At 36.2% G+C, this 26710-nt stretch overlaps 1 protein-coding gene across 3 annotated transcripts in view; it reads left to right on the top strand.

Moving 5' to 3' along the window:
* LRP2 (LDL receptor related protein 2) overlaps positions 1–26710 on the top strand; it is a 115068-nt gene that overhangs the window by 55751 nt on the left and 32607 nt on the right. For all 3 annotated transcript variants that reach the window (XM_086896715.1, XM_086896716.1, XM_086896718.1), the window contains 21 exons: positions 947–1124; positions 3069–3197; positions 7007–7173; positions 8880–9023; positions 9976–10085; positions 10932–11109; positions 11422–11635; positions 12095–12334; positions 12465–12653; positions 13663–14583; positions 15125–15290; positions 15764–15922; positions 16834–17123; positions 18080–18283; positions 18659–18901; positions 19516–19641; positions 21335–21454; positions 22301–22432; positions 23296–23497; positions 23949–24244; positions 24758–25274. In XM_086896715.1, the coding sequence (XP_086752841.1) occupies positions 947–1124; positions 3069–3197; positions 7007–7173; positions 8880–9023; positions 9976–10085; positions 10932–11109; positions 11422–11635; positions 12095–12334; positions 12465–12653; positions 13663–14583; positions 15125–15290; positions 15764–15922; positions 16834–17123; positions 18080–18283; positions 18659–18901; positions 19516–19641; positions 21335–21454; positions 22301–22432; positions 23296–23497; positions 23949–24244; positions 24758–25274 (4925 nt within the window). The remainder of the gene's footprint in view (positions 1–946; positions 1125–3068; positions 3198–7006; positions 7174–8879; positions 9024–9975; positions 10086–10931; positions 11110–11421; positions 11636–12094; positions 12335–12464; positions 12654–13662; positions 14584–15124; positions 15291–15763; positions 15923–16833; positions 17124–18079; positions 18284–18658; positions 18902–19515; positions 19642–21334; positions 21455–22300; positions 22433–23295; positions 23498–23948; positions 24245–24757; positions 25275–26710) is intronic.

Below are 26710 nucleotides of genomic sequence, written 5' to 3' on the forward strand. Positions count from 1 at the left end.
GTATTTTATCTGCTTCCTGCTGCTGGAAAAAGAGAAATTGTATATCCTATTCAGTTTCTTGGGAGATCTTCAGCAGAGTCTGGAGCTGCATATAGACTTAGTGCTTTAGATCATTGCCATCTGTTCTGTTTGCATGTATGAAATCTGACACTGCTGCTACTGCTGGTGCATTTTCCATAGGCAAATATAGTACAAAAAGCCTAGAAAAACTTTTCCTGGTCTTTAGTGAGTGATTATTGCTACTATTCTTGAGAACAGTGAAGTGTTTTGTGTTGCTGCTTGCTGTGTGCAGCAACTCCATCAAGACCATTCCTCTTACAGTCTATCTCCTAGTGAATTGCTGCTGGCAGCTTGTAGCATTGTCTTTTTACCAATGCAATAGTGCAGATGTTCAGCTGGTACACAGAAACTGGTATCAATAACCAGGTGAATGTTTTTAATAATTGACTCTTGGGGCTTTTACTTTTGGCTGGAGAGACAATTAGTGTGGAATAGGAGCCAAGGCAATCTTTCCACTTCTGGTTATATGAAATCTAGGTAAGCCACCTTTTTTGATCCTCTGGTAAATTTTAGGGGAGCTTATCAGGAATGTAGGTTCTTGACAGGTCCCTAATTCTCACTAGACATTTCCTCTTTTGCTCTTGAAAATCTACAGTTGGCTCCTTATCTGTGGGTTCTGCCCAAAGTAGACTGCTTTTTTAATCCCTCATTGTCTTCATCTCACAGGGTCTGTATAACACTTCAGTTTTTTTAAAAAAATATTTTCCTCATTATTAATGTTTTCAGACAATAGATGATTTTTTCTTCCTGAAAAATGTCTCTTGAGATACAGTTACTTCGTTATTTATTTATTTAAAAATTGTGCTCATCTCTATTATTACTTCACTGCAAACTTTACATATGCAAATCGCCAGAAGTAAATTTGCAATCTACCTTGACTTTTTAGATATTGCAACATCCACATGGGCTAACTGTCTTTGAAGATTTTGTGTACTGGAGTGATCGCTATACTAATCGAGTAATTCGGGCCAATAAATGGCATGGAGGAAACCAGACAGTTATGATTTATAACATTCACCAGCCTTTGGGTCTTGTGGCAGTCCATCCTGTAAAGCAGCCTAATGGTAAGTTCATCAAAAGAACTTTGGTAATTGCAGAAATAAGTATGCACTGAAACACCAAGAACAGTCTTTTCAGCAAATAGGTTGGTTAAAACAGCAAATAGGTTGCTTAAAACAAGCAAATATTCATCCTGTTGACTTGCAACTGTTAAATCTGGTATTAGGGAAAGTAACCACCTAGGCAGCATTTCAGGATAATGACTAGTCAAAAAGAATAATAAGGAAGTAGTATGCATCATTTTCTTGCACTTTGTTCTGAATGTTTTTATAAGACAATTGTAACATTTTTGGAAAGCATTTCAACTTAAAAAAATTCTCTCTGTGGCATACTAGATTCGATTTCTTGTGTAGTAGTAATTCTTTTTGAAAAGATTACTGTTATCAACCTTCTCTGTAAGTACTTCTACTTTATTTTAGTCAATGAAACAATAATGATAAATAAACCCCTTCACTGCATTAAATATTCTCTCTGAAGTCTTGTGCAAGTGATGTCTTGCTGCTGAAAGACTGTAAAAAAAACCCCTACATTATTTCTGTTAGGTAAAGATCTTTAATATCAGACTTTTTTTATTTCATGGCATTACTTGGAAAGTGGGAAGCATGTTGATATGAATATTATCTTTCAGCTTGAGTTATATTTCTTGTGTATGTGTATTATATTATTATATTAATAATATAATAAATATTAATTTTTTTTGTTTATTTCCTTGAAATATACCTCTATGCCAGGGGAGGTGGAGACTTACATCTGAGTAAGGCACTAGTACTTTCAGTGCTGGATTTGTTTTGGAACAAAACTTTCCTCAGACGTGTTCAGAACTAAAGCCACCTATTCTCACTGCAAATTGTTCAGTTAGCAGGGCATAACATTAATTTATTCACCATAATTATGGTTTGAGAGATTTTATTTTACAGTCAAAGGTTTAAAAAATTTATATTCCTGGAGAATTTTTTTTCTTTATTGTATTTAGTACATTTTGTAATTTTTCATTTTGAATTATTCTACTGTACTTTGTGTGGCCAGGCAAAAAAGGAGGGAATAGAGCACTTGCAGAATAGCAAAACATACTGATGTTAACAAATGAAGAAATAATTACATGCTGATTGAAATTCCAAATACAGGAATAAAACTGTCATCCACTCTCTTATTTTGTAAATCATTAGATCTGACACTAACCAGAGTTTAGATTCTTTATACTGATGACATGAACATTTTTCTTACAGTTTGAGTTCTGAGTTTATGCCATTATTTTACTGTCATATTAATTTGTTTTCAGTTCTTGTTAGTTTTTATTTTAGTAAAAATTGTGTAAATTCCTGGAACTTCCAAGCTTTTTGGAATAAAGTCTGCTGTAATTGCTAAGGATGATTTTTGTTTTCAGCAGCAAGTTTGTGGAAGTGATTTAGGCTGAATTTTAGTGTATAGCAATAATAGCAGTCAGGAGAGACCTTCAATGTCTTTTTATTTTTCCCATTTTACAGTTTTAGATTGACAATTTTGAAGTGATCTAAGAAATTTGACATTGAACTCCCACTATCTTTGAACAAGACATTGCAACTATTTTCTCTTTAGTTTCTCCAAGAAGTTTTAGCAAATAATTTAATTCCCTCATCTAGAAGGGTTATTACAGTCAAGGACTACAAATCCCCCAGGCTTTCTCGTGCAGTTAAAAAAAGTTTGAAATGGAGTTTGAAAGATATTTTATGATGCATAAAGTTGCAAAGATCACTGTGATAATGTACTAGTTTTCCATGGAAAATTTTATCCTGTTACAAGTATATTGTATTGCTTGTGGTTCTTAGAAATAATTTCATTCTTTTAATCTTAAAGAAATAGCAAAACTGTCTTTAGTTTTGGGTTGATGTTGTCAGTAGCAATGAGACAGAATATTCTCTCTAGTTGCTTTATATTGTTATAGTTGCTAATAGTTCCTTTCTTATTTTCAGGTATTAATTCCTGTGCATCATCCCCCTGTAGCCACCTCTGCTTACTTTCTTCATCTGGGCCACTTTTTTTTTCCTGTGCTTGCCCTTCAGGATGGCTCCTTTCTCCTGATAACAGGAACTGCATGAGAGGTAGGGTAGTAATAATAAGGTGATAAAAACGACCTGAGATTGTCAAGTCCATCCCTCTCCCAGGCAAAATGCATAATTCTGTGGGCTGCTGCTAATGAAATCAGTTTGGGTCACTCCAGACTTCATTTAGGACACATGGAGTATACTTGGCCCAAAGCTTTGAAGACAGGCTTGGGAAAGAACTGAATCAGCAATTCAGAATCTTAATTTGGGGAAAATGAATGAAATTAATTTTCTTATAAGCACTTTAAAGAAGCCACACTTAAAAATTTCTCTCCACATGGAATGTTTGGCTGTTGGAATACATATTGAAGGAGCTTAGTATCAGTTAAAAATGAAAATGTACTGTGGCAGATTGTTGTGTTCATTGTAAGTATTCATTTTGGAAACAGGGGTTGAGATTGTAAGAATGTCAGGATGCAGGACTGGAAGGGACTTCCTTGGTCACTGAAGTTTGTTTCTTTGTTGCCCTTGACTATGTTGCATCATATGTCACCTTCCACCAGTCAAGCTCCAGTTTTAGATTAATCTGGGTTCTTGCCCCTAAAATTCACCTAACCTCAAAATTTTGATAATTTGAAACCTAATTTTCTATTGAAATTTAGTCTTTCCCCATTTTATGCCCATTCCTGATGCTATTTTTATCCTTCACAATAAATAGCACAAGTAGTTCTCCTTTAGCACTGGTAGGTTTTGTTTTATATATATATATATATATATATATATATATATATATATATATATATATATATATATATAGTATATAGTGTGTGTATATATATATATATATAGTTTGAAGTGACTATCACTTTCATTCTCAGTCTGTGTTTTGCTCAGAAGTAATTAACGATGTTTTGATTTCCTCAAATCAGTTGAAATGTTCTTCCTGTTGCTTATCACGCTTTTCAGCCTATCTAAACTACTGCATTTTGAAATTCAGATCAAAATTTCTCATCTTCAGCTTTTTCCCCTATTCAGAGTAAAAAAGTAGTTTGCCAAATGCAGAAGGTCTGGAAGGACAGCCTAAAATTACATGTGATTACATGTGATGCAGCTGTAACAGAACTAACCTTTGCATACAAAACTTCATATCAAAAGGTACCACTGAGTTTTCTTTGGGTAGGCCATGGATCTCAGTGATTTGTAAAAGTAATTTTGCCAGTTCATTTAAAAAGAAGTCACATAAATTCAAATTAGTGGTAGGCAATTTGTGACTAGAAATTTGACCACATTGCTTTTGTCAGATGAAGCATTCATTATTAATTTTTCAATCAATTGTACAGATATTAAGTATGCTTTGATGCCTCTCTATATTAGGAAGCTTCAAATCATTGAAGTTTAATTGAAATTATCTTTGGGATGAACTAACACTAGAAATCTGTCAGTCAAAAGATCCTCTTCTTTTAAAACTAGCTAATTGTTAAAGGCCAATATCACATTCTTTTCCTGCTTGATACTTAGCAATGTGCTCTTTAGAGGGCTGCATTGCATTCACATTTTTCTTAGTCAGCAGCAAGGGAATTAGCAATTTATATAATCTGAATTGAAGTGTGAATTTGTTTAATCTATTATGAAAAAGAGAGATTGTTTTAGAAATCTGCACTTGTTCGATTATGTGCAGGCTTATAGAGGGATGATGATGAAAGAAATGGAACATGGCAGTGATGAAGCACATGTATGTGTAGGGGTTGACCCAATTCTACCAAAGAATTGAGCTACTGACATTTCTTATCTTTATTTTTCACATGTTGCAAATTTCCCTGTGCCTGCTTAGGTACAACTGTGGCCCTTTTATTGACATAAATGTTCAGTAAGAGAGAAGTAGCAATGTCTTTCTGTGAAGCACAATTCTTTTAAACTGTATGGGCTTATTTTTTGTCTATTTAGATTTAATTTATACAGTTAAAACGGTATCTAGAAAATATCTACAGATTTGGGTAATTTAAAAAAATGTGTTTGCTGAAGGTCAGCACACCAGAAAAAGTTATAAAAAATATATTGATTCTTTTCATTGTAAAATATTTTAATAATTTCTTATGAGTAATATCCCTGCCAATGGCAGAAGGGCTGGAACTAGATGGTCCTTAAGGTCCCTTTCAACCCAGGCTGTTTTATGATTATATGCTTACACACAAATAGATAACTTTCATTTCTTCACTAATATTTGCTGTTATCCTTGTTGTCATTGTATACTTTAGTGGGCCAGCGCAGTCTTTCAGAAGAAAGATTAAACTGAGCTGCATGCATTTGATTACCCAGTGTCTCTACAAACAGTGATATTGCTGGTGTCTGCTTACTTAGTTTGCATATTAAATACTACCAACTTCATTGATTCTAAGATTGCACCATTTTTAGCTTTCTGTAAGATAAAGAAAACTTGCCCTTTTACTTACTTTATTTTAAGCCACATTTCAAATTGGGTAATGTAGCAAGCTGGCTTGGCAACAATGGAATTTGTGTATATTAAAATATTGTATTAACATGGTACATGTGCATATTTAATATAAAAATACATTACTATTAATTTACAACTTTAGATTGACAGTTTCAAAGTGATTTAAGAAATTTGACGTTGAACTCCTACTATCTTTGAACAAGATATTGCAACTATTTTCTCTTTAGTTTCTCCAAGAAGTTTCAGCAAATAATTTAATGATGTAATATTTTGTGTAAATTGTATTAAGCTTAAGAATTGCAGAAGTTATATTAATGCTAGTCTGATGAAGCTACACAGGTTTTAATATCTTTATATCTCAGCAAATATGCTCTATTTTCCTTTGAAAGAATGAGGTTTAATCAGATTGTATAGATTTGCATAGGTGTAAAACTTGAAGCAGTAAAATTTGACAAATACTTATAGCAGCCAGAGAGAAGTATGGAGAATAATTTTTGGAGCTGCAGTGATGTTTTGTTTTGTGGTTTTTCATATTGAAATTTTTACTGCAAAATTTATATAAATGTATTAAGCAGGCAGTAAAGAAAATCAAAATGAAACCAACCAACCAAGCCTTTGATCTATAATAAAAGAGGAAATGGGTTACTGCTACAGCAGCCCAGTTCCCTGTTAAGTGGTAGCTTGTGCCTATGGGAAGAAGAGACTAGAATTTGTTCTCAAAAGACCAAAGCAGAAGGAAGAGGGGAATCTGTGTTCAGGAGATTCTCTTCCCCAGTCCCTAGCGGATGAGAAATGCCATTGCTGACTCTCACTCTGCAGCTCTCTGATACATTTTGTCAGATCACCTGATGAGTTGCTCTTTGTTAATAAGATTTAAGCATAAGGGTACAAGTTTACCTATAATAAGGGAGTATGTCTGTTCCCTTAGGGATAAAACAAGAAAACAGTACTGCAGCTATATTTAATAATAATGATCGGCAGTTGCCGCTGGGACATCATTCTGTGCTTGTGAGTCCTGCTCAATAAGCATTAGAACCTATCACAGGCAGGCCCTGCAGAATCCTCAGAGCTTTCGCTGGTCCCCCTTCTCAGAGATTTGAAAAAACAGCTTAGAGCAGCTGCACAAATATCCTTCTTTTGTCTGGGAGTGAGTGATCCTGCCTTATTTACTTCCTTCTCAGAATTTGCATTGTAATTGCACAGTGATGAAACTTAAAATGTTACAGCAGTTTCAGTAGCTGATAACCTCATTCCTAGTGAGAGAACAAACCTCTGTGTAAGCAGTTTCAAAACATCACTGGTAGTATTGGACCATTCTCGGCATCAGGGAATTTTGGGGTGGGAGGGGGGAAAGCATATCATAATGCCTTTTTCTTGATCAGAAACAGCTCTGAATTACTCTTTGTTTTTACAGTTGAACACCCTTTCCTTATTGCTGTAAGAGAGAATATAATTTATGGAATTTCTCTGAACCCTGAGGAGAAGACAAATGATGCTATGGTTCCAATAGCAGGAGTTCAAAATGGTGTCGATGTTGACTTTGATGACTCTGAACAGATGATTTATTGGGTTGAAAATCCAGTAAGTTAGTATTTGTGTTTAAAATAAGCACTAAATTAAGACCGTTTTTATTTTTAAAAAGTATTTTGGACTGAAATATGTTAGCATTGCTGTTAAGAATTTTGATAAATAGAAAGGAATGAAATTGAGGGTTTTTTTGGTTGCTGTAGTGTAGAGTTTGTTTTTTTCATTTTTGGCTTTTATTTGGTCGGTCCTTTTCCTAGGACAAGTGAAGAAGCTTCATCTCTTTTTTTAAGCAATTCTTATTTTTTTCAGCAGAAACATCTGATTAATGTTTTTTCTGGCTTGGAGGCATGAACAGGAAATACTGGAGAGCATTGACAGACCACACTCTCAGACTTGCTGTACTGTAGTCCACTCTTTCTCCTCTCTTGACTTAGGAGTCAATTCTGCAAACACATCCAGAACACTTCTCCATGGGAGCAGGGTTTTGGACACTGTGACGCTTAGCACATGAATTTGTTAGAATGAATGCATGTGCATTTAGTCAGAGCACTTAATGAAGTAACATGATAGAGATAGAAAATGGTTGCAAACTCAGTATAATTTCCAGGTAGGACATATGAGGCTTATAGATTTAAAAATGAATTTTAACAAATTTTTAATAGTTAATTATAATTGTTTGACTAATTGCTTTTATTGCTCATCATAACTAAGAAATTATATGTGTTCTCTAAGGCTAACTTGTCACACCAAAATTCCAAACAAAACAAAAATAAAAAAGCCACAAAAAAACCTCCATAATTTTTGTGGATGGACATTCAAAAGGGAAAAACGTATGCTAGTCTGTGAGACAGATGTGATAGGAAACTATTGATTCTGTAATGTGTCTTCACTCTTGGAAACTTAAAACCAGTTCTTTTTGTCAAGAAAAGCAGTAATTCAAGGTCTTGGAGAAGTATGATGGTAGATAAGTAGATTTCTGTAATTACGTTTTAACACAAGGAGTTCACAAACTTATTATGTTTCATCCACACAAGATTTTTACTTTTTTCCACAACCTGCTTTCTTTAAATTTTGCAGCTCTGAAGTAAATACAATTTTAAAAATAACTAATTTCAAAGTGTATTCTATGCCACTCATAAAAAAGTACAATTTCTTTAATTATTCTTTTAAAGTTAGAATGTTTAGTTCAATAAAGTATTTAAATAGACTGTTTAAGCAAACCTTTGCGCAAAAAACTACTTAAGTACTTGAGAATCCATTTCATCTTCCCTGTAGTCTGAAAAAATATTCTTGACAGATGTCAGCCAGAAGATACAGCTGACATATGCAATAGTGTAGGAGGTCACGGGCTAATACATCCATTAACTGCAAGTTGAATCCTGACAAGTGAAGTGGCAGGTGCCTCCACAGATCAAGTGTTAGGTGTTAGCTGTGCCTTTGGTGGGTCTGACAAATGTGTGCCTCTGGGCTGAGCCCCTCAACTGTATCCCTGGCCTGCACCTCACACTTCTGTTGCTCTCAAACAGAGCTGAGACACCTGTGTCAGTCATGGATCACCCTCTGAAAAAAAGATATTTCTCTAGTTTCTGTGCTTGATTTTCTGTTCCTGGTTCTGTTATATCTCTGTCTCTGCCTTCTCCCTCTTTGAACTGGGCTAGCATTAGAAAAGATTGCAGTATAAAAAAAGTGCTAGTGTGGTCTGAATAGAATAATGTTTTCAGCTTTTGACATTTTTTTAACTTTCTTATTTTTTTCCCAAGGGTGAAATACACAGAGTGAGGTCAGATGGAGCCAACAGGACAGTTTTTGCTCCAGCAGCTGTTATTGGCACTCCTCTTGGTCTGGCACTAGACTGGATATCTGCAAACCTGTATTACAGTAACCCAGGGACACAGTCAATTGAGGTAATCATTTAAGAGAGACAATTCGAAAACATGAGCCTGGATTTTTCACTGCTGTGTATACACGTTGAAATTAGTAATATTTATTTAGTGAAAAACTCAAATTAGATTTATTTTAAAGTCTAATCTGTCTGTAGAAAAATACAAACTTGAACAGAAACTTATATTTAAACATAGTCAAAAAGATGGAAAGCGGCATATTCTGGACACTTTATTTGTGCACAGATCTATCCTGCAAACTTTATTTGTATATAAACCTCTCTTTTTGTTTTCTCCCTACAACTCCTTAGCCTTCTAGTGTTTAACACATATCTCTGATGACTAGAGTTATTATTGTTACCATCCTTACTTCAAATCAATGATTCCAGTGCAATGCCTCTGACAGTAAAGGAATGCTGCCATTGAACGCAGTAAGATCCATTCCCAAATGTTTTGATGATGTATTATGTAGCTTTCTGGAGACAAGCAGTCTCATAGAATGTGAAGGATAAAATTGTCATTCAGAGTAGGGAAATGGAGGATAAGTAATATATAATACAGTAATGACTGTGAATAAGCCCAGTCATTAGTGTTCTTGTTCCAAAATATAAATGCCTACTATTAAATTAAAAGGCAGCTAATTTGAGAAAATGAAATGGGATGCTTCCTAAATCAGAATTTTATCAACCCATTCAGGCCTTGAAGATATTATGGAAGCTGAGATATTAACTATTTTTATATCTAGGATTCTTCCTTGTTATCATAGGCAGGTTCTGAGCTGAAAGCAGCTCCTTCAAGGGATACGTGTTAGAGAAGGGAGATGGTTAGAATACAGAAAAATGTGCTTTTTCTACATAGTATTTGATAAAGTCTTCTGCAATTTCAACTCTGTGTTGATTTAGGCTTTGTTCCTGTAATTTGAAAAAGTACCATAAGTTCTACATTCCGTGGTCTGATAAGTTCAATGTTTGCATAGGTCCTGAAGCTGCATGGTGACATAATGTACAGGAAAACACTGATTACCAATGATGGCACCTCTCTGGGAGCTGGCACGCCTATTGGTTTGGCAGTTGATCCAGCAAGAGGGTAAACTTCCAAAACTGCTGTTGTCTTTGCCTATGAATGTATTCTCTGTATTCTTCTTGTTTAGTGTTTTCAGATTTCATTCTGAATTTGACATTATTTTGTTTGTTTCATATTTGTGCAGAATTTATTTACTTTTTTAAAGCTGTAAAATATAAGTACATAGCTTCCTAAATTATTACATAGATGTTCATCCTCCTTAATTTACAATGCTTGTGTATACTATTTTTTTAATCAAAAAGAATCTCAGACTATAGTGACTGTGGAAAAATCCCTGAAAAATGGGAACCCAGAATAAAGAGAACTCCAAAGTCTTTCCATAAAATATCTTGTGACGTCTGACTTGAGCCTAGTAGAAAGACATAAATATAATTTTGCTGCTTGCTCCCAAAAAGAACAATTTGCCATTTTTTCTGCTTCATCTAGATTTTTTCCAACTCTGTAGTTTTAACTGAAAATTGAAACCAAACTCACTCTGAAATATTGCAGCCAACTCTGAAACATTATTATTCTCCTCCTTTTTTGTTGTAGTCATAGTACTCTAGTGCATTTATCTGCTGATGGTATCGTGGACTGATATAGGCGAGGTTATGGATTTGTAAAAATTATTTAAGAGGCATTCCTCTTTTTCAAGAGAAGCAGGTGTTTCTCTTTGTTGAGAGAACAAGCATTCTTCTCTTTCTCAAATAATCTCTTTTTCATCGTGGTTTGATTCAATGTGAACTCTGTTCAGCCTGTGCTGAAGTATTGACTGACAGAGGAGTTGGTTTTAGGCATATGCTCAAGTGACTCTGGTCCACTGATTTCTCTTGCCAGTTTTGCTAACAGATCTGATAATGTCTGTTACAGGAAGTTGTACTGGACAGACCAGGGAACTGACAGTGGAGTCCCAGCAAAGATTGCCAGTGCAAATATGGATGGCTCAAGCATACAAACCCTCTTCACTGGCAACCTGGACCATGTAGAGTTCCTTACCATTGACATTAGGGAACAAAAGTTGTACTGGGCTGTCACGAGCACAGGAATGGTAGGAGATATTTTTTTAATAATTGCTTCTTTACCTGCTTCTGCATCTGTGCTTCTCACGAGTGATTCAGTTACTTCAGTTTTATAAACGGGAGTTGCAGGACCAACCAAAATCTGGACAGCTTGTTATTAAATACCATAAAAAGTATAAGATCAGAAATCATACACTGCCTGCCTCTTCTTCCAACCTTGTACCTAAGGATTTCATGCACAAAAGAAATTTTAGTATCATGCGTTGTATTTTAGTTTTATGTTATAACACTGAACTGTTGCTACAAGAAATGTGATGTTAATCCTTAAAATTATTTCTTAGATTGAGAGAGGCAATGTGGATGGTACAAATCGTGTGACTCTGGTGGTTCATCTTTCTCATCCCTGGGGAGTTGCTGTGTATGGTACATTTCTGTACTATACTGATCGAGATTATGAAGTAATTGAACGAGTTGACAAGGCCACAGGTGCAAACAAAGTAGTACTGAGAGATAATGTCCCAAGACTGAAGAGCCTACGTGTGTATTACAGAGACAGTGAGTATTTTCTAGAGAGGTGTTTCAGGATATTCAACTTGCAAAAACTCAAACTTTCCTTGGAGACAGAATGTTTGCTCTTTCAAAAGAAATACTTTGATTTGGCTTTCAGGAAAAGTGTCAGAAGCATTTTTCCTGGTTTTGATAAAGAGATGCTTCCCCATCTAGTAAAGGCATCTATTGGCTCATGTAGTTTTACCAAAGTAGTGTTGACTAAGAAATTTTGGTACTGTAGCTTCAAATTTGTTTTATCTGATTGTTGGCCCCATTGTTCTTAGATGACAAGAGACCAGTAAACCTATTGCTGACACATCTGTGCTAAAATGTATTATGATTAGGATCTTTATTTTCGTCAGCTGATTGTTAACACTATAAAAGTGTATGAATTTGGGTGTATATCCATGGGTGTTTGTGATGATGCAGTTGAAATTTTTGTTTTGCTGTATATGTCTTTTTCAGATTCTGCCGGCTCCTCAAATGGCTGCAGTAATAATATTGGAGTTTGCCAGCAGCTTTGCCTGCCTGTACCTGGTGGACTATTCTCCTGTGCCTGTGCTACTGGCTTTCAGCTAAATTCTGATAACAGAACCTGTTCCCCATACAGTTCATTTGTAGTTGTTTCTATGCTCTCTGCAATTAAAGGATTTAGTTTAGAGACATCAGATCATTCTGAAGCCATGGTACCACTGGCAGGAAGAGGTATGTAAATATAATAGGAAAAAATCTTGTCATGCCTAGTGTTTTGGCATTTCTTTCTAGCCTAGCACATACTTTAAATAAGTTAGTTTATATAAAAAATCATTAATTAATACTTTTCAAAATATTTCAGGACGAAATGCACTTCATGTGGATGTTCACATGCCTTCTGGTTTCATTTACTGGTGTGACTTCAGTAGCACAGTTTCTTCTCAAAATGCAATACGTAAAATTAAACCTGATGGTTCTTATTTTAGAAATGTTGTTACAAATGGAATAGGACGAAATGGGATCCGTGGCATTGCAATTGACTGGGTAGCAGGTAAGCACAGCTGAATTTAGGAGAATGTAATTCTTTACATATTATAAAATTTTTAGGCTAACATAAGCAGATTCTAATGGAACTATTTTTAATGGAAGTGCCACGGTTCAAACTTGCGGTTTAATGGACTGATTTTAAAATAAGAGGAAGGAATGAACGGCTCTTACGTATATATTTACGTGTAAAGGTGAAAGTCAATCAGAGATGTATAGAGCCTTTTCTCTCCTAATGCTTTAATATTTGTCTTAGGCCTCTCTTCTTGTATCTACATTTGTACATAGCTACGTACTATCACTGTGAAAACATGTACCAGAGAAGAATGCACAAAACCTGTCTTATGACATTGTAAATAAGAAAGGACTTTTCATCTACCCTCAGATTGCTGTGTACACATAAGCTATAATGAAAAGTAAAAAAAGCAGAAATAGTTTATCTTTGAACTGTAATTTCCATGTGTCCTTCCTCTTTCTATTTAAACATATTAGAGATTAATTCAAATATTAACTCTTCAGAAAGTATTAATCAACAATTGCCATTCATACCTCAATTTTATATATATACTGTATTTATGTTTTGCGAAAGTTTTTCAGTTGAACTAAATATATATATACAGGAATAATGTATACAGGACCTAAATTAAGTGTTTACAATAGATGACTATCCTAAAACTCATTCCAACAAGCCTATCAAACACTTAATTTTGTTCCTGTATACAGTCTTGTGCCATAATATGGATTTCATAGTTGTGTGTTTTAAAAGGCAGCTGTACTACTTATACCCATGGCAATCCACGAGGATTTAGAAATTTATTGACTACTGTCAGTTTGGCTGCCTTCTTTCTAATTCGTCAGATTGTAGGGAAATACCTTATGCTTCCAACTACTAACATATTTATGATGGCTATTCATTTTTTGGTTTCGTGTTTTAGCATTTTTTGTTTCTCAGATATTGATGCTAATATTAACTTTCTCTTTTGCTTTTCTGATTTGTTTTGTTTTTGTGTATACAGGAAATCTTTATTTTACAAATGCATTCCTGACAGAGACTTTTATAGAAGTTTTGCGTTTAAACACAACTTATCGCCGTGTACTTCTGAAAACTACCATAGACATGCCAAGGCACATAGTAGTTGACCCAAAAAACAGATATCTCTTCTGGGCAGATTATGGGCAAAATCCAAAGATTGAACGTGCATTTCTTGACTGCACCAACAGAACAGTTCTTGTGTCTGAGGGCATTGTCACGCCTCGTGGGTTGGCCATAGATCACAGCAATGGCTACGTTTACTGGGTTGATGATTCCCTAGATATGATTGCAAGAATTCAGCCTGATGGTGGTGATGTTGAAATTGTGCGTTATGGCAGTCGCTATCCAACTCCATATGGTATAACTGTCTTTGGCAATTCCATGATCTGGGTTGATCGAAACCTGAAAAAAATCTTCCAAGCCAGCAAACAGCCAGGCAATGCTGATCAGCCAACAGTAATAAGAGATAACATTAATTGGCTAAGGGATGTTACAATTTACAACAGTAATTTCCAGTCACGTTCACCCCTTGATGTCAACAACAATCCTTGTTTGGACAACAATGGAGGTTGTTCTCACCTCTGTTTTGCCCTTCCTGACATTCAGATACCAAAATGTGGTTGTGCCTTTGGAACACTAGGCAGTGATGGCAAGAGATGTTCCATTTCAACAGATGATTACCTGATTTTTGCTCTTGAAAATGCCCTCAGAAGTATCCACCTAGATCCTGAAAACCACAGTCCTCCCTTCCGCACAGTCAATGTGTTAAGAACTGCTGTGGCCCTGGATTTTGACAGCATAAACAACCGAATATATTTTACACAAAGTTATCCTTCAGGAACAGGAAGAATCAGTTATGTTAGTATTTACTCAGGAATTGGCTCTCCAACTGTAGTTGCATCTGGTAAGTACACTGAAATACAGTAAAAAGTAATCAGATATTAAAAAAAATTACCTGCAGCAGCTACAACTAGCTCAACAGGTATTTTTATAATAAAGGTCAAGGTCGACCACTTAGTTGTCTAATTAAATGCTCTTTTTTCTTCCTTATTTTTTCATTTTCTGAGATTCTTATTTCATCTTGATCCCAGTTAAATGGAAATATAAAACTGGATGGATATTATTTTGTATATAAAATTATACATAATAAATTAAAATTATATGTAATAAATACAATGGAGTGAGTTAGGATTCCTGCTACTTGAAGAATAGCAACCAGAACTTAAATCTGTGTGAGGGAAAGGTCTTTGTAACACTACTGTATACCCAGGTCTGCCTGATTCCTCAGTTTTACTAGTCCAGGTTTTTAAATGGACAAATTTGCACTGGTACCAATGGCATTTCAAAGAACTCTTTGGTGTAGCCAAATTATCATAGATGAAGAGTGCTGCAGTATCTCAGGAAACCATGCTTAGCTTGTGTGTGTTTGCTTGCATGTGCCTAAGACCTGGGGACTCCAGATGGCATAGCCTTTGACTGGATCAACAACAGAGTTTACTACAGTGACTACCTCAACCAGACCATCAGCTCGATGGCTGTGGATGGATCAAACCGCACAGTGATTGCCCGGGTGCCACGGCCAAGAGCTGTTGTATTAGATCCCTGCAGAGGGTAAGTGTTGCACTTTGTTTTGACCGCCAGTGAAACTACAGTTTAAACCTTGACAAAGACTGTCAGACACTTCCTATTACTCTAAACCTTTTTCTGTTGTATTCCTTGAATGCTTCAGAAGAATTGTTGTTTCAGTATCAAAAGATTTGCTGAGAGGAAAATTACTGTATTATACTGTGCTTTTAATTTCATTAGCAGTTATACTGTGTTGTAATTAAGAAAGATACAGCAGACATTTACTGACTTTACTGGATTTACATAGGAACTGGAAAAAATTTTCTGAAGTTCACTGCAGTGGACCCCAGTGATCCCTCTAGAAGACTCCCTTGTCAATGTGAGCCAAAACAGAGGAAGAAGATCCTTTCCTGTAGTTTTGCAATGCACACTTCAGTGAGGGATTCCAGGGTGGAAATACCACCAAAAGCAGAGTTTGTGAGTTTTGTTTTATGAAAATATAATCATGTTATTGACAGGTATATGTACTGGACTGATTGGAGTTCAAATGCAAAGATTGAACGAGCTACACTTGGAGGAAATTTTAGAACGCCTATTGTGAGCACAAACTTGGTATGGCCAAATGGACTTACCCTGGACTATGAAGAAGAGCAGCTGTACTGGGCTGATGCAAATCTGTATGTATTAATAACACACTTGTTGGTTTACATTTGGTTAATATTTTAATAGCTTTATTATTTATTTTTCTTTGTTTCATAGCTAGTTTTCATCATTTCAGTTGAATTTGGTACTTAACATTATAGAATTACTTACTAGAAATGCAATGTCAAGTTTTAATATTGATGTGAAACTACTTTGCAATAAGAAGTTATGTCACAGTGTAGATTTTGTTCTCTGCTTTATGCACTTACATACTCACTGTCTGTTTGTCTTACATGCAATTCATGACTTTCCTAGGTGTCTTGTAAACAAATACAATCCTAGTACACATTTTACAGTATTCATTGCTCATGGTTAATGCCTGTCACCTATGGAATTTGGCCTGATATTACTGCTGTTGTCTACCAGGCAGACCTCGACCCTTGAATTTATGCCACAGAATTTCTTCCATCAGGAAGAAAGTTTTAAAAAACGGTTTAGTTTTCTAAATATTCAAATTCACCCATGGTCTCAGAGAAACCACTGCAGCAATCAGACCTTTCCCCTCTGATTCCTCCAGCATAGAAGTTCTTTTTCAGACATCTTTGTTGTATTAGAAGGATGTTCTCTGTTATGCAACAAATCCCATGGCCTGTGTCTCTATGGAATCTTCTGGGAATAAGGTGGCTGCATGCAGGAGGGCAAGGCACTTGTAATGGGATGTCTATTTTAAAAAGGAATTCAGGATGTCAAATGAAACATACCCTTTTCTGTTTCAAACTAGTTAATGGAGGTGGAGTAGCATAGCAGCACCTGAGATATTGGTGAACACTACTGAAATGCTGGATGTCACTTGCTAGACTGATTAGGGCATGGTTTTATATATATGTTAAGTATGTTATATATGTTAAAAGACTTCTTTCTTTTAAGATGCAATAATTTCTTTTAGGCAAAAGATTGAGAGATGCACTCTCACTGGTACAAATCGTGAGGTAATTGTTAGCACTGCGTTGCATCCATTTGCAATGACAGTGTTTGATCAGCACATATATTGGACAGACTGGAACACACGAAGCATTTATAGAGCTAATAAGTACGATGGCTCAGATCAGATTGTGATGATCATGAATCTTCCACAAAGACCAATGGATATTCATGTCTGGGCAAAAAGTAAGCAGCAGCAGTGTATGAACCCTTGCAACCAGTTCAATGGTGGCTGCAGTCACATCTGTGCACCAGGTAAGCTGTTATGCTTGATGACTTTAAGCTATTACTGTTGCCTGTATTAGAGTTTAGACTGTAACAATTCTAGTCACATGAGGACAGCTGAAATATTTCCTAGTGTTCACAATTTTTTAATATCTATTTTATTTATAAATGGAATCGAAATTGTTGCTGTTTAAGATCATAGTATTTCACCAATGTATCTAGGGGTTGTGTCTGAGAATCCTCACAAAATTATGGGTTTCTCTAACTTAAGCCGAGGTATTGTTTTCTGGGGTTTAAACTTTCCTTGGGACATGAAGTGAGTGCTGCAGGATATGCTTGCCTTAAGATTATATATTCTTACTGTATACTGATCAGATGTTTCCTACAAAACACATTAAAAATTTATGGTTGCTATTTCTTTATTACATAAGTGTTACAGAGCTGTCTCATGTGTTTTAGATTTTTGGAAGTTATGATCCTTTGAAAAATCATTCAGTGCCTGTTTCTAAATAACGTTGAAGTTCTGTCTTGCCTGTAAACAACTCAAACTTCTCATCAATTTTGAGAAGAGCAGTATGTCTATTGCAAGAAATTTTGACCACCTGTTTTGATTTTGAGGGATAGTCTCAGTGGACGTAACCGTGATATTTGAAAGCATCTCATGCCATCTTGCTGCCACTAAATAGGCATTTGGACAAGCAAGTACTAAAATACTCCAAATTCGGATCTCAGTTCCTCTAAGGAGCTCTGAAATCACTTTTGAGGGTTTTAATGGGTTTGCTTAAGTGAGATAAAAGTTTGGCTAACTCACCACACTACTATCTAAGTAAATAGATCATACAGGAATTATGAAAGTTACTTTGCCTTTTCCAGTGTTACAACTATGAATACTTTCATGGAACCCTATATAAAACATCAATGCTAAATTTGTTTCCCTCTTTTTGTGTCCTGTTTTTATATTTTTTAATTGTCAAACATAAATTTAGGTCCAGCTGGTGCAGAATGTCAGTGCCCCTCTGAAGGTCGCTGGTATTTAGCCAATAACAATAAGCATTGTATTGTGGATAATGGTACCAGGTGTGATACCGGTTTCTTCACATGCCTTAATGGACACTGTATCTCTGAGAGGTGGAAATGTGACAACGACAATGATTGTGGTGATGGCAGTGATGAGTTGGAAAGTGTGTGTGGTAAGCATTTAAAATAACAGCTTTAGAAAGTATACTCTGTCTTGCCTGTTCTGTAGTCTCTATCACTTCTATGGTTTTATGATGATGGATCTTGTGGTTGTAGTTTGGAAAGATCCCTTGCTTGCTCACAGATTTGAGGTCTGAATGACTAGTGGTTTGCTTTAGAATCCAGAAGCACTGTAGTATTGAATTTTTGTCAAGTACAGCCAATTTCTGATTTTTTAATTCAAATATGTATTTTACTTTACATGCAGTCCGTTTTGCAGCTGTGTTTGCCCTGGCAGGTAAAAATATATTGTGATTTTAGTTGTTACTTTGTCAGAGAACTTAGATTATATTTTATCCACATTTTTTTTTCTTTTTAATTTTCTGCAGCTTTCCATACTTGTCAGCCAACAGCTTTCACCTGTGGCAATGGGCGATGCGTACCCTATCATTACCGCTGCGATCACTACAATGACTGTGGAGATAACAGTGATGAGCTTGGCTGCTTGTTTCGAACCTGTGACTCCAACACAGAATTTACTTGCAATAATGGAAGGTGTATATCCCTTCAGTATGTCTGCAATGGAGTAAACAACTGTTATGACAATGGCACATCAGATGAGAGGAATTGTCGTAAGTTGAGCCTTAGTACCTAGCACCTCTTTGAGTCTGACTCTCTAGACAAAGAAAGAGGTAAATGTGGTTTTATGTGAAGAAATCTGACAAAATCAGCAAAAAGGACAAAAGTTTTAAAAATTTACATTACAGGTACTGTTTAGTGTTATTTGAAGCAAATAGAATTGCTAAATTATGTTCTGGAACACCCTAAGATATTACATAATAAATGTTGCTTTAAGTAGTCTGCCTTGAAGCAACAAATGCTCATGCAGTAGGTAATGTTAATTCTTGTGAGTAATCCTATGGATTTCAAACAGATTATTTCAGGTAACTTGGATTCAGAGTTTATATTTTGATAGGATTAGTGGGAATTTGACAATGGCTTTTTCCTTTGTGTCATGCTATATTAATTACACTATATTTAATAATCAGGAGTGTGTATTGTGATCCCATAATGGCACAGTTTAAAATTAGATGCCTTATAAAAGTTATCAGTATGTTTGTTTTCTTTAAGATGTAAACTGTGATTAGTTCAATATCGGCTGCTTTTGCAGTTCATGAAAATAACAGCATAACAGTATTTAAAATAGCTCTAAACCACTTTTACTTTTTTTCCTCCCTCCTTAAAGCGGAGCGTACATGCCAGTCTGGTTTTACAAAATGTCAAAGCACAAATATTTGCATTCCTCGAACATATTTGTGCGATGGTGATAATGATTGCGGAGATATGAGCGATGAGAGTCCTACTCACTGTGGTAAGTTAAGAGAGTTAAGAGGGTCTCTGTTACTTCTCTGATACTTCTGTAATTTATTCCACTGCTCTCTTCTTTTAATATAACTCCAACTATTCTCAAAACATCTTATTTTATAATGCTGAAGTAATATATTCATGGTACCTCTAGCTCCTAATTATCTAAATAATGTTTTTATCTAATAAAAAAAAAATGATACTTTTTTGCAGAGTTTTAATATAGCATTTGAGGATTGTTCATCTTGCTTATTTTGTCTGTATTTTTTATTGTTTTACAAGATGTTTGGCACTTAAGTAACTTAAGTATTATAGAGAGCTGTCTTTTTCCATAATTTTAACATTAGAATATTCTTCCTTCTAACCTAATGAATTTGTCTATGGTCTCAAATTTCTTTTAGCTCTTTCATGTGGTTATGTATGCTTTAGCATATGATTCCTAGTTCACTGTAGCTTCCAGTTAGGATATGGAAGTGCCTAGTTTTCAGCCAGTCTTAATTCCAAATCAGATTAGCTTTTCTAGGACATTTTTATTAGATAGAAATTAGGTAGTACTCTTCCCATAAAAAAATATTATTGGTCAATTTATAAAACATAATGTGGTATATCAATAATGGATAGTTTTAGATTGTGATTTAGTTTTAGTATTGCCTGAGTAGATTATTTTTGCTTTCACTATTTTTTCTAAAAGTACATGCCTTGAACCACAGTTCTTCTGAAATAGGAGTTCAATTTTTGTAGCCAGAAGGTGGCCACTTTTATCTGTGTACACCAATGTGTCAAGAATATGTGGCTATAATGAGCTTTGTTCTGCTTGTCAAAGTTGTGTTTTGTCCCTTCTGCTGTCTATGTCCCTGCTGAATTACTTAAACTGAGAAGTCGTGAAGGGCAAGGAAGAGGGAGAGAGTGAATGAGAGATGAAACACCAAGATGTTAATGAGCAATAGTTAACTGTCTCTGATTTCCATCATTAAAGGCACAGGGAAGAGCAAATTAAAAGGCCAGACTGAATCTTTCTGGTATTTTGAAACCATCAGAGGGCACAGGAAAGTATTGGTAATTACTGAAGAAATTGTCAAAACCCCTATACATGCCAGGATCAAGGGGCTTGGCTGAAGTGCAGAGAGTATTTGCAGCATGCTGAGTTGGAACTACTCAGTGCTATGGTCTGTTTTTCACTGCCATTAAGAAAAGGTACCTACCACCAAGTGAAGGAAAATTGGTAGGAGGAAAATTCTCTAATGTGAGATATTACTTCCTTCGTGCACATTTTGATTTCCTGTAAAGCACTGAGTCTGTTATGCCTGGTTTGAGCACTGGAGAAATGAGTATACTGGAATGTGACCATTTTCCTGTGCACAAATCCCAAGTGTATATGAAGAACACATGTTCTACATTTAGAACAACTCAGGTTGCTGCATGCAGTCCTATTTCCAGGGAAAATTCTGTCTGCTTACTAGCTGATACCTGTGCCCAGGGAGAAAATCAAGCCCATTTTTTTGCATATGAGTATCAAGTTATTTTGTACAATGAACTCTTTCCAGAGAAGCTGAGAAAGGACATCCTTCCTAGCATAATTTCTTCTCTTTCTTTTTTTGGGACTGTAATATTTTTTGCATAACATGAACTCAAAAGCAATTTAAAACAAGTTGGAAAGGTAGCAGAGTAAAAAGAAGTCATGCATAGGTTTTTTCTTCCAGTCTCTCTGACTTGCACAAATAGTGAGTTTCGTTGTACATCGGGACGTTGTATTCCTGCTCATTGGTACTGTGATCAAGGAATAGACTGTGCTGATGGGTCTGATGAACCTGCCTCTTGTGGTAAGTCTGCACTCAGAGGATATAACATGGTGGGTAATGGCAAATCAGTAGTTTGTCTTGTAGGCAGGAGCCTTAATCCAGACTAGGTGGAAAGTAAGTATCTTCTGGGTTTTATTCAATGTCTCTAATCTGAGACATTAAATAATTTGAGTTTTAAATACTTAAAGTTGTGTGTGGAATATGAAGGTTTTAGTTGCAACAAATGATTGCTTGTAATGTGATTACTCTTAATGTATAACTTCCTATCTCTGTCTCTCCTATCTCTAAGACTATGATGGTAGTGAATCAAATGGCAAAAAATAGCAATATTTTGGTATTGTTTTGCATGTAAAAGCAGTTGTCATGCTGTACAGAAAGTATGCATGCAGTATTACATTTGGAGAAAAAGGAAATGTGGGATGCAGAGGGGAAAAGTGTTGACGCAGTATATGGGTATCATAGTATTACAGTAAACAAATCCTGTATGTACAATACAAACTAATGGGAATAAGCAGAGTAGGATAGGGGGTGAAAAAAAAGACAGTGATCTCTAGGGAAGGAGAGAAGGAGCTAACTGAAGTCACTGACAGTTGATATTAAAACAGTTATTATTCTCACTGTAAAAGTAAGAATAACACAAGGCAAGATTCTTCTGTGTCTTCAGCAGGGCTGGTAGCTCACTTTGCACATTATTGGAGTTGCACTTTTGGCTTAAGAAAATGTTTTGCATTTTATGCATTAACTATTTTACAATTAAGCTTTGATTTTACATTTTACTGTCATAAGCTTCTTGAAATACAGTCCTCAGTAGATTTGTTGGCCGTGCAGGTTAGTTTAACAAGCACAGTGATTGTGTTAATTTTTAAGTGCCTCAAATGCGGACTTGTTCGAGTGACCAGTTCAGATGTGATGATGGCAGATGTATCCCAGCAACGTGGATCTGTGATGGTGATAATGACTGTGGGGATATGAGTGATGAGGATCAAAGGCATAATTGTGGTACGTGGCTAATGCAAGTATATACTGCACTTTGTCCTGCAGGTATTTTTTTGAAAACAACCAACCCCCAGACTGTCACCCACTGCCAGTTTTTCTACCCCTTAAATGTGCACATTAAGAGTGAGGTACAATCTTCCTCTAGCTTCATTTTCATGATATTGAATCAAAATTGAATATTTTACTGGTAAAAAAGCCCAGCAAAATATTGTTCTAGTTTAAAAATTATTCTTCTTTGAATTGTTGAGTTGAAATGGAGACATAATTAATCTGGGTGTGTGTATGATCTGAGCAGCTAGAGCAGATCAGTGAAAATGCTCCCTGGTGATCATGCACTGCATGCACATATTTGTGGCTTAATATCTTTAAAAACTAGTGAATAAAATAAGCATAGCTGTTCAGAGGGTGAACAAAGGGGAAGGAGGTTCACCAACCTGGTCCTGCTTCTTAATTCTTTGGAGAACAGCTAGTTATGCTTATAGTCCTTGACCTTATTAACTATAATATTATAACTATAATATTGCTACCTCTGCTTGCTCCCTGGAGCAGAATACCTTGAACGAACTAGGGGACAGAAACTATTCAGCTCCCAGAAAATCTGGCTGAAAAAGCTTATTTGAGAGTCCAGTAAGATGCAGATTTCTGTACATGTCAGCATTGCCTAAGGAATGCTTTGGCTCCCAATCAGCAATGTGCAGTTTTGTACATGAGAAAGTGTAGTGGTATTTGTCTGTGCATGTGCAGCAGGGCATGGCTCTGTTGTGGATTATGGGTGGATATCAAGGCTGTTTGTGTGGGTGGTGGAGGAGAATGTCACACAGAGTTAGTAACTCATAACTTGGTTAGTGAGTATGCTTTTCCTTCAGCAAACCGCAACTGCACAGCAGCAGAATTCACTTGTGCCAACAATCGACCCCCGCTCAGGAGGTGCATTCCTCGGGCATGGGTCTGTGATGGTGATGCTGACTGCAGTGATGCTCTTGATGAACACCAGAACTGCACACGAAGAACTTGCACAGAAAGTGAATTTACCTGTAGTAATGGCTTGTGCGTCCGTAATGCATACAGGTTTGTAACTACCCAAGCAGTTGTAGAAATTCTCAAAATTGCTTATTGTGAAGGAACTAATTCAACCTTTTTTTCCCCACCATTTAGTTGTAATTAGATCTACATACTGTAATGAAACTATTTATCTGCTCTGCATTCGTGCATTAGCTTTGACTTGAAAATGCTTTTTTTCCTTTTAATATTCCCATTGCTTACCATTATCATTTAATCCTTCTTATTGTCACTGGTAACTTCTACTGGGTTGATTCTGTCCAGCCTGTAATGCACCCAGGAAATATTATCAGGACTCATAGGATCAGACTATGTAATATGACCCCAGTTTCTGAAAGTCTCTTCTATTGGAGCCAAAAATATTGACCTTCTTTGGACATTGTGAGAGTGAATCTATCCATCTGCACTGGGGACTGTGATTGCCTTCTTATATTTGAAGAGAGTGTTCATTCTTCTTCAGGTGTGATAGGCGGAATGACTGTGGTGACAGCAGTGATGAGAGAGGATGCATCTATGAACCATGTCAACAGCACCAGTTTACTTGTCAGAATGGACGCTGCATTTCCAAAGCCTATGTCTGTGATGGGGATAATGACTGTGGTGATGAATCTGATGAGCTGGAACATCTCTGTAGTACACCAGAAGCGACCTGCTCTCCCCATCATTTTAAATGTGACAATGGAAACTGCATTGAGCTGGTTAAAGTCTGCAATCGGTTGGATGATTGCTTAGATAACAGTGATGAAAAAGGATGTGGTATGTATAGATTTATTTGTACCGTCTAATTTAAAAATTGTAGGCACCTTTGAAAAAATGGACTCTTAAGAAAATTCCTTAATTCCAGTCATATCTATTCCATGGCTGTCACTCAGAAATTGAAGTTATAAGAAACTTATCTTTCAAATTTTTTTACTTTAATTAATTCATACTTATTATTGCTGTTGTAACTGACTGTGACAATGAGCTAATGATGTAAACAAAATGTATTTCATACATTGTTATGCATTGCCCTTCCATTTCCAAAATATGCCGTAGTCCATACTTTGTCACAGCTTGGTGCTCTGTGACAGACTTCAGAGGTGGTAGAATAATTTTATATTAGATTATGTTGTTTTCTTTTTTCCTTTATTACAGCAGCCCACATCCACATTCAGCATTTTCAGGGGGTTGCAAGGAGAGTGAGAGAGAGAGAGAGAGAGTGCATTGGAAAGTAACTGCACTATTACTCTGCTAGATGGCTCCTTGAATAGAACTCCTTTCCTTCCCCAGGTGTAAATGAATGCAGTGATCCTTCAATCAGTGGATGTGATCATGACTGTACAGACACACAGACAAGTTTCTACTGTTCTTGTCATCCTGGATACAAACTTATGTCTGATAAACGGACTTGTGATGATATTGATGAGTGCAATGAAACTCCATCAGTATGTAGCCAGATTTGTGAGAACACAGCTGGCTCCTACATCTGTAAGTGTGCCCCAGGCTATATCCGGGAGCCTGATGGAAAAAGTTGCCGGCAAAATAGTAATATCTCCCCATACCTTATTTTTAGCAACCGTTACTATCTGAGAAATCTCACAGCAGATGGCCAGTCTTACTCTCTCATTTTGCAAGGACTGAGAAATGTGGTGGCACTGGACTTTGACAGGGTGGAAAAGAGGTTATACTGGATTGATGTGGGGAGGAATGTCATTGAACGAATGTTCCTAAATGGAACAAATAAGGAGGCAGTGATAAGTGATGATGTGCCCAACGGGGAAGGTATCGCTGTTGACTGGGTTGGCAGGTAAGAAAATATATTTTTTGTCTTTCTGGGCTACTGAAGAAATTATATGTGAAGGGGTTTATCTTAAGGGTTTTTCCCCATTCAATATGAAATTCCTGATGAGTACAAAAATAGTTTAGGTTGTGGATGCAGCATTATACAACTGCTCTGGAATTGTTTATCAGCATCTAATACATAACACTTAATTTACTCTCATATGTGGTATACTGAGGTTCTGTCAGACTTGCTCTCTCATCAATCGTTTGCTAGCAGTTGTTGGGATTGACATGCAGGTTTCACTCTGCATAAACAAAATATTGTAACAGGTAACTAGATCCCAGTGAAGTAAGTAATAGTAAGCCTTAATGAAATTTAGCTCCTGTATCAACGTGCAGAGCATGTGTCTTTTGCTCTTGAAAAATGCACCTTTAACTGACACACTCAAACAGCATGATTCACATAATTTTCTGTCAGGGGGCCAACACATGGGTGAGGTAATTGGAAAACACCTCATTATGGCAAATTTTTAACTGCCTGCTGTGTTTCAAAAAACAGTCTGATTTACTGCCACAGAACCTCTGTTGTTACGTGGTGGCCACTCTGACAGTGGTCCTGCTGTATTTCATCTTGCTTTCCAAGTGCAATAATCTAAGTGAAATCTAATGAAAAGTTAAAGTAACATGGATCAGACTGTAAACCAATTAAGAATTGTTCAAAATTCACTTTTGAAACTTGGATGAGAGTGTTTATATGAATATGTCCGTATAATAGTTTTTATTTTTACGCCACTTTGTTTCTAAACTAATGATAATTAATGTTGCCCTAAAGACTTGATGATTCATGGAAAGGTGATGAAGCAAAAGGCAAATTTGAGCTGAAGTGGTCCTACTGCTTCATTGCTAATACAACTTTTGAATTGTTTCAGCTACCATTAGTTATGTCTTGAGTCAGTTCTTGTTTAGGTGTTCCAGACAGGCTCAAGGACAGTAGAATGGTTGAATTTTTTCTGCTTGATTTCAGTGCAGAGGGAGGATGAAAGGATGCCATGAGATACACATTGGAGAAGACTGTTTTCTCCTCCTCCCTGATGGGAATTTTACTACTTAAAGTGGTGTAGGCAGAATTATATGTCAGGCTATTTCTGCAATAACACTGTGGGTGCTGGAGCTGACCAGCTCTGCAGAGAATTTCAAAGTATCCTGATGTAGTTCTAATTGAATTTAATGCTTTGCTTTGATGCAGGCTTTTAAAAAATTATCCCTTCTGCTTGTATGATTTCTTTGCTTACAGCTGTGTTTAATTCCCAGGCAAAGGAATAGAAGTGTTAAAAAATTCTAGGTGAAATTTAAACTGGGGTGTCAAACTACTTAGGAATTTTTCTACCTGTTTGATGAGAGCAGAGGTGGCAGCATGGAACAGTTGAGGATTTCCTACAATGCCTTACAGCCCTGGTCACA

The sequence above is a fragment of the Cyanistes caeruleus genome, chromosome 7, assembly GCF_971803275.1.
Source record: "Cyanistes caeruleus chromosome 7, bCyaCae1.hap1.1, whole genome shotgun sequence".
Taxonomy (NCBI): Eukaryota; Metazoa; Chordata; class Aves; order Passeriformes; family Paridae; genus Cyanistes; species Cyanistes caeruleus.